The 9,326-nt window shown below is 41.8% G+C and overlaps 1 protein-coding gene across 1 annotated transcript; it reads left to right on the top strand.

The window, feature by feature from the left end:
- Positions 1–3,263: 3,263 nt before the first annotated feature.
- On the top strand, positions 3,264–8,733 carry LOC149443486 (E3 ubiquitin/ISG15 ligase TRIM25-like). Its single transcript, XM_089655620.1, has 2 exons — positions 3,264–3,821; positions 3,879–8,733. Exons 1-2 carry the CDS (start codon positions 3,264–3,266, stop codon positions 5,052–5,054), a joined length of 1,734 nt encoding a protein of 577 aa, XP_089511746.1. The 3' UTR covers positions 5,055–8,733.
- The last annotated feature ends 593 nt before the right edge of the window (positions 8,734–9,326 follow it).

Here is a 9,326-nt window from a genome sequence, read left to right as displayed (position 1 = left end):
GAACAAGACAGGGCTGCCCACTGTCCCCTTTATTATATGTTTTATCATTGGAACCTCTGTTGTCTATAATAAGGAATAGTGGAGCGGTAAAGGGAATCCAGATAGAAAATATAGAACACAAAGTAGCGGCCTTTGCGGATGACCTATTGTTCTATGTGGGGAACCCCCGAATAACACTCCCAAATATAATGAAGATCCTGAAGGAGTACGGTGAACTATCAAATCTAAAAATTAATCCAACAAAAACAGAGATTCTGTATATTAATATACCAAAGAGCGAAAAAGAAAAGCTACAAAGGGAATTCCCCTTCATATGGAGAGAAAGAGATATAAAATACCTAGGAATAAAACTCACTGTCTCATCTAAGCATTTATATAGATTAAACTATATTTCTTTGATAAATGAGATCAAGGAAGAATTAAAAACATTAGAAGGAGGAAATCCATCATGGATAGGACGTATAAATCTAGTTAAAATGGTAATCATACCTAAAATATTGTATAGATTTCAAATGGTACCAATCAAACTCCCAGAGGCTTTTTTTAAGATAATAAAAAAAATGTTAACAAGATATATTTGGAGGAATAAAAAACCAAGAATATCATATGAAACATTAAGTAGGATTAAAGAGAAAGGGGGAATGGGACTGCCAGATGTCAAGAGATACTATAAAGCAGTAATTTTAGCAAGAATTTATGACTGGACATTTAACCATAAGGGGAAAAGTTGGGTAAAAATTGAAAATGAACTTAGTGGAATTAGTTTGAGTAAGATGATATGGGTTCCAGCACATTATAGAAGTATTGAAGAAAGCACAAGTATTTACACTTTAAATGTTTTAAGGGTATGGGATAATTTACACAAAAATATGAAATGGGAATTCAACTCTATATTAATGCCTCCTATAAACACGGAGTATTTCCCTCCAGGAAAGGATAAGATATCAGGGAGATGGTTTAAAAAGGAAGATATCCAACTGAGAGATGTTCTGGTAGAGGGGGAATTGAGATAATTTAAAGACTTAAAAGAGAAGAAGGGAGATATCTTTATTAGAATAGATGAGTGGAAATATCATCAATTAAAATGTTTCATTGGAAATCTCCCAAAACCCCTGAGATTAAAAGAGGAGTGGAATACGTTTGAAAGGTTGTTAGAAACACGTAGGGATGGGAAACACGGTATTGCTAAAATCTATAGAATACTCACAGAATTAGACACAAACACAAAGTTAACTTTTATAATGAAATGGGAAAGAGATATGGAGGTGGTGTTAGATGAGGATAAACAGAAAAAGATATTTAGACTGATACACGAGAACGTTAGTATGAGAGAGGTGGAGATTAATTATAAGTGTGTGACACGATGGCACATTACACCAAGTATTGAGCACAAGATGAGTGGGGAAAATTCAAAAATGTGTTGGAGAGGATGCGGGGGGATGGGCACGGTGTTTCACATATGGTGGGAATGTCCGAAAATTCAAACTTTTTGGAAGACAATAGTTAAATTGATTGAAATAATAACTGGAAATGACATAGGGTTAGACCCATCGATGTGCCTCCTACATAATGTTGAGACATTAGTAAACAAATACAAAGAATCAGGCGTATGGTACTACTTAAACGCTGCAAAGGGTCTGATACCCAAGTTTTGGCAGAAAACAGAGGTGCCGAAGGAGGAAGACTGGATCAATAGAGTAACCCAGATTAGTAGAATGGAATAATTTTACTATATGCAGGAAGATAGGATGGGAGTATACTATATGAGATGGGAAAATGGGAAAAATCAGGATTGAAAGAGAAATACAGAAAACTATAAACCAGGACGTTACCTAAAGTTATTAGGCCCCGAGAGATTAGAGTGGGAGAGAGCTTGCAGAGGGGAGGGAGGGGGAAGGGGGGTGGGAATGGGATGGGGAGGAGCGGGAAAGAAAAGAGTTTTTTTAGAAGGGGAAAAGTAGAAATGTAATGAACATGTATATGTGTTGTGTTTCCTTTTATGGATTTCTTGTAATAACATGAAAAATTAATAAATATTTAAATTAAAAAAAAAAAAAAACAGCAACTATCTTGTCCCTGATGCTGATGTAACTGATCCCATTTGTTAGGGATCTGGGATCCCTTGAAGACTGCCTATGCTGCCTATCCTATTCCTCAGTCCTGATTATGGTCGCTTCCAACTATTTGTTTGGTTTAGGGCCCCACCAACACTCAAGGCCCAATTTTATTTATTTTGTACCCCTTACTCATTCACAAGGGGGCAGCATCAGGGTGCCCCCCCTTATTTTAAAGGGTACCCTGATACTAATGAGCCCCCTGCCCGCAGACCCCCACAACCAGGGTCTTGGGGAAGAGGCCCTTGTCTCTATGTCGAGGGCATGTGTCCTGGTAAGGCCCAGGGAGGGGAGAGCCGCTCATTCATCCCCCCCTTTCCTGGCCTGCCAGGCCTGTGCTCCGATCAAGGGTCTGGTAGAAAGTTAGGAGGGACCTGACACCTTTTCCCCTTATTTTTGGGGGTGTTGTTCCCCTTAGAAGTCCTACCAGGCCTAAAAGGCCTGGTATGGCTTTTAGGAGGAACCCCACACACTTAAAAAAAAAAAATTCACTTTGGGGTCCCCCTAACCTTCCCACTGGACCTAAAGGGTCTGTTATGGATTAGGGGGCACCCCACATGGCTTTTTTTAGTATAAATATCAGTTGTGCTGCAGCAGGTCCTATACATTGTACAGATGTGCAACTTTGCAGGGAGTTTATGGGGACCCCCCAGGCATGAGAATTGCATTTTACATTTTTTTTTCCCTTTTAGCAATGAAAAATGACGGCCCCTTTAAAAACTGTACTTTTTTTCCCCCCACTGATTCCTGTCCCTCAGGGCCGTCCCCGAGTCCCCATACCACTTCTGGGGCCAATAACTGGCATAAAAGCCTTCAGAATGGACACTTTTCCATTTACAAGTTCCAGTCCCATAGACTTGCATTGAGATCGAAGTTTGCGGTTGATCTTTCATCAAGTTGGAATGTTGGACCGCGAACCAAACAGGGGGGTGTTGGACCGCGAACCGAACAGGGGGGTGTTGGACCCGTCACTACTTATTACATGTCTGTGTCCTTCTGTAGAAGAATTCTTCTAGCTACGTGTCTCAGTCCCAGCCTCTCCCTGTGTAGGAATGTACACCTCGCCCCGTGTAGGAGGGTACAGAACGGGTCACATTGGATACGGAGTGTCAGAGACTTTCTCCGTCATTCTGTCTTCTGCTCTCAGCGATGGCGTCTGCTGATCTGAGGAAGGAGCTGGAATGTTCCATCTGTCTGAACATTTATACAGATCCTGTAACCCTGAGATGTGGACACAACTTCTGCCGGGACTGTATTGGCCGTGTGTTGGATACACAGGAGGGGTCTGGAGGTTATTCCTGTCCTGATTGCAGAGCAGAGTTCCAGGACCATCCTGCACTGAGGAGGAACATAACGCTAGGTAACATAGTGGAGAACTTCCAGTCTACCCATCCAGAGCAGGAGGAGTCCGGGGTCTTCTGTACTTACTGTATTCACACTCCTGTACCGGCTGTGAAATCCTGTCTGCTGTGTGAAGCTTCTCTGTGTGACAACCACCTGAGAGTCCACAGCAAGTCACCAGAACACGTCCTATGTGACCCCACCGCTTCCCTGAAGGACAGGAAATGCTCCGTCCATAAGAAGATCCTGGAGTATTACTGCACCAAGGACTCCACCTGTATCTGTGTGTACTGCAGGCTGGATGGAGAACATCAGGGACACCAGGTGGAGACTCTGGAGGAGGCCTCTGAGATGAAGAATTCTATTGTACAGCGCTGAGCAAACCCTTTGGCGCTATATAAACTCGATAAATAAATAAATAAGAAGAAGAAACTGAGGAATGTTCTGCAGAAACTGATGACAGAGAGAGAGGAGACGGAGAAAAGAGTCCAGAGTCTGCAGGAACGCAGGAGGAAAGTACAAGGAAAAGCAGATGATGAAACCAAGAGAGTCACTGCCCTGTTCAGAGACCTCAGGAGACATCTGAAAGACCTGGAGAAGAGAGTCCTGAGGGACATCTCCGGGTGGGCAGAGCGGGTCTCCCGTCCCATGTTGGATTATATTCGGGATCTGGAAATAAAGAAGGAGGAGCTGTCCAGGAAGATGGAGGACATTGAGAAGCTGTGTAACATGACGGATCCACTGACTGTCCTACAGGAATCAGACACAGGTGACTTGTGTGATACTGAGGATGGAGATGATGAGGACAGAGAGAGACATGAGAACCTCCTCCATGATGGAGGGGATGGGGATGTGGGGGGGATCTCACACACATTACACACGGGTTTATCTGATATCATGTCTGGGGTCAATGTACAGAAATGTACAGGCACACGTGTCTCTCCACATTCTACTACAAAGGGCAAAGGTCCCATCAATGGTCCACCATCCAGGAAACGCCTCAAACCCTCCCCCACTGGAGGACCAAATATTGGGGCTGTACAGCAAACATGGGGGGTGTCGGGGGTTACAGACATATTACTGGATGTGAGGACAGCTGGTAATCATCTACATATATCAGATGACGGGAAAACTGCATCCTCATCATCATCACATCAGAATCATCCAGAAACACCAGAGAGGTTCCAGGATCCTCAGGTGATGAGCAGTCAGAGCTTCTCCTCCGGGAGACATTACTGGGAAGTGGATGTTGGGGGGGCATTGTTCTGGAGAGTCGGGATGTGTTACCCCAATATAGTCAGGAAAGGAGTTCAGTCACGGATTGGATATAATAAGAAGTCCTGGGTGTTGGAGAAGTGGTTGAGGGGTAATCAGTACTCAGTGGTACATGACAGTAAGAAGACCCCATTCCCCGGCGGTGTCTCCAGTACCAGAGTCAGGATAGATCTGGATTATGAGGCCGGGCGGATCTCCTTCTATGATCTGTGTGACCCGATCCGACACCTCCACACCTTCACCACCACCTTCACTCAGCCCCTCCATGCCGGGGTATGTGTATGGGGAGGTTGTATAAAGATATGTGGGAGGAGCCAGAAGTGAGAGATCTACCCAGAGACATCACAAGGGGGATGATCTGATTGGTGATTGGCGCAATACTCAGCCAATAGGAGGAAGGGCAGGAAACAGGAGTGATTTGTGGAAAAACCTGCAGGTTCTGGGGCCGTCATCTTCATCCTAAACCTCACTTCACTCCGTAGTGTGTCACTGACCAGGAACAAGCATGCAGGAGGTCCCAATGTTCCGCCTTCACTGGCTGCATGCTTGTCACACTTATTTTTGACAGTGGCAATAAATGATAATTGAAAAATTATGGTTTTATTGACAATTTCAAAATGACAGTTGAAAAAAAGAAGGTTTTTGGACATTTGAAAAATGACAGTTATTTTGTCAGTTGATAATTATTTTTGACAGTTGAAAAATGTCAGCTTTTTTTGACAGAGGCAAAATATGAGTTATTTTTGACAATTAAAAATGAGGGTTTTTTTGTCGGTTGCAATATGTCAATTATTTTTTGTCAGTTGAAAAACAAGTTATATTTGAGAGTAGTTCTTTTTGACAGTGGAAAACATGGCAATTGAAAAATGAGGGTTTTTTTGACAGGTGAAAAATTTATAAAAAATTCAAAAATAACTGTCATTTTTCAACTGACAAAAAATAACTAATTTTTCAACTGTCAAAAAAACCCTCATTTTTCAATTGCCATGTTTTCCACTGTCAAAAATTAACTGTAATTTTCAACTGTCAAAAAAACCCTCTGTTTTTAAATGTGATTTTTTTTCTATGTCAAAAATGATCTGCATTTTAGTGCCACTGTAAAAATAACTGTCATTTTCCAACTGTCAAATATAACTGTCATTTTCCACTGTTAAATGTAATTTTTCAACTGGAAAAAACAAAAATAATAATTTTTAATGAAAAAAAATAACTGTCATTTTTCAACTGTCAAAACCCCTCATTTTTCAATTGCCATTTTTTCCACTGTAAACAATTACCTGTCATTTTCAAATGTCAAATATAACTCATTTTTCTACTGACAAAAAATAACTAATTTTTTTTTAACCATTTCAATACCGGGCAATTTTCCCCCTTCCTGCCCAGGCCAGTTTTCAGGTTTCAGCGCTCTCACACTTTGAATGACAATTGCGCGGTCATACAACATTGTACCCAAACTAAAATTTTATCATTTTCTTCACACAACTAGAGCTTTCTTTTGGTGGTATTTAATCATCGCTGGGGTTTTTATTTTTCGCTAAATTAACAAAAAAAGACCAACATTTTTGAAAAAAAAAAACATTTTTCTTTGTTTCTGTTATAAAAGTTTACAAATAAATAATTGTTCTTCATAAATTTAGGCCGAGATGTATTCTGCTCCATGTCTTTGGTGAGAATAACCCAAATTAGGATGTATTATTTAGTTTGTAGGAAAGTTATAGAGTTCACAAACTATGGTATAGATCTGAATATTGATCAATCCTGAAGTACTGACAGCCAATCTAATTTCTTGAGGTCCAAGAATGTCAGAACAGTACAGATATCCCCCAAATGTCAGGACGGTACAGATATCCCCCAAATGTCAGGATGGTACAGATATCCCCCAAATGTCAGGACAGTACAGATATCCCCCAAATGTCGGGACGGGACAGATATCCCCCAAATGTCAGGACGGTACAGATATCCCCCAAATGTCAGGACAGGACAGATATCCCCCAAATGTCAGGACAGTACAGATATCCCCCAAATGTCAGGACGGTACAGATATCCCCCAAATGTCAGGACGGTACAGATATCCCCCAAATGTCAGGACGGTACAGATATCCCCCAAATGTCAGAACGGTACAGATATCCCCCAAATGTCAGGACAGTACAGATATCCCCCAAATGTCAGGACGGTACAGATATCCCCCAAATGTCAGAACAGTACAGATATCCCCCAAATGTCAGGACGGTACAGATATCCCCCCAAATGTCAGGACGGTACAGATATCCCCCAAATGTCAGGACAGTACAGATATCCCCCAAATGTCAGGACAGTACAGATATCCCCCAAATGTCAGGACAGGACAGATATCCCCCAAATGTCAGGACGGTACAGATATCCCCCAAATGTACAGATATCCCCCAAATGTCAGGACAGTACAGATATCCCCCAAATGTCAGAACGGTACAGATATCCCCCAAATGTCAGGACAGTACAGATATCCCCCAAATGTCAGGACAGTACAGATATCCCCCAAATGTCAGGACAGGACAGATATCCCCCAAATGTCAGGACGGTACAGATATCCCCCAAATGTACAGATATCCCCCAAATGTCAGGACAGTACAGATATCCCCCAAATGTCAGAACGGTACAGATATCCCCCAAATGTCAGGACAGTACAGATATCCCCCAAATGTCAGGACAGGACAGATATCCCCCAAATGTCAGGACGGTACAGATATCCCCCAAATGTCAGGACAGTACAGATATCCCCCAAATGTCAGGACGGTACAGATATCCCCCAAATGTCAGAACGGTACAGATATCCCCCAAATGTCAGGACGGTACAGATATCCCCCAAATGTCAGGACAGTACAGATATCCCTAAATGACCCCTTTTTGCAGAGTAGACAGTCCGACGTACTTCATAAGAGGAATGGCGAGTCTTTTGAAGTTGTATTTTTTTGTCATAATTTTTCGGAAAATTAAAAAATTAAAAAAATTATTTTCACTATTTTTTTTTTTACATACTGTCACCAGTGCAGTACAGCGTCATCATATAACTGGCATGGCGGTGATCAGGGACACTGACTGGTGACAGTATGAAAAAAAAAAATATATATATTTTTTTTAATTTTTTTATTATTTTTAATTTTTTATTACATATTTTTTTATTTTTTTTAAGATTTTTTTTCATATTTAACTATGACCAAAGTAGTACAATGTTACCATAGTAACATTGTACTACTTTGGGGAAGTGATCAGTATTTTTTTTTTTTACACAATTTGTTTATAGCAAAGAATTACTTTGCTATAAGCAATCATTTACCTGAATGACATCGATTCATTCAGGGTTTTTTTTTTTTTTTTGTGCTTAGCTGTGATTTGGCCACAGCTAATCACATGACATGTGCATGTGACCTCTGTGACCATTCACAGCTAGGCACTAGTATACAATGGATGGCATGAATGAAGCCATCCATTGTATACAACTGTCATGTGACCTGCTGTGATTGGTCACAGCAGGTCACATGGTACCAGCAACGGGAGCCAGTACTCGGATCTGTCATCAGCCGTGTCCGAGGTGCACGGACGGCGACAGATCTCACTGCTGCGTCGCTCTGCATTAGCGCAAACTGCGCATGTGCGGGAGGACGCCAAATGGCGTGCACCCGGAATGCAGCAACACATTTGAAGCCGCCAAACAGCCATTGGCCGGGCGGCTAATGGTTAAATGACAACAAAAACATCATTTTTTAACCATCAATAATAAGTGTCAATTTTTGCAACTATCATTTTTTTTACTGACAAAAAAACCCTAATTTTTCTACTGTCAAAAATAAATGTTTTTTAACTGACAAAAAAATAACTAATTGTTTGCTTCTGTCAAAAAAACTGTACTTTTTCAACTCAAAAAACTGTCATTTTTAAACTGTCAAATATAACTGTCGTTTTGCAACTGTTAAAATTTAATGTAATTTTTCAACAGTAAAAAATAATTATAATTTTCACCACAAATTTTTCACTGTCAAATAATTATCTGCATTTTATTGCTACTGTAAAAAAAACTGTCATTTTTTCAACTGTCAATAACCATGTAGTCCTGACGGGATACGTCTTTTATTTGCACTAACATACAATTGTGAGGACGAGATTTCGGGGAATGTTCCTTCTTCAGGTCCCAGCAGGACGGATCACAAAGGGAAAGCAGAATGTGAGGAGAGATGTGGGGGAGGGGAACAGAAAAAGAGAACAGAGATAACACACAGCAAAAGCAAAGTCTGGGGGGGGGAGACAACACTAACGGGGGAGGGAGAAAACACTCAGAGGGGGGGAGACAACACTCACAGAGGGGGGGAGACAACACTCACAGAGGGGAGACAACACTCATGGGGGGGGGAGACAACACTCAGAGGGGGGGAGACAACACTCAGAGAGGGGAGACAACACTCACGGAGGGGGGGAGACAACACTCAGAGAGGGGGAGACAACACTCATGGGGGGAGGGAGACAACACTCAGAGGGGGGGAAACAACACTCACGGGGGAGGAAGACAACACTCACAGAGAGGAGGAGACAACACTCAGAGGGGGGGAGACAACACTCACGGG

This window comes from Staurois parvus, unplaced genomic scaffold, assembly GCF_062004578.1.
Source record: "Staurois parvus isolate SC_StPar_1 unplaced genomic scaffold, SC_StPar_1.0 ptg000857l, whole genome shotgun sequence".
Classification (NCBI taxonomy): domain Eukaryota; kingdom Metazoa; phylum Chordata; class Amphibia; order Anura; family Ranidae; genus Staurois; species Staurois parvus.
Note: the sequence above shows the minus strand (reverse complement) of the source record. Positions and strands in the feature narration are given on the sequence as shown.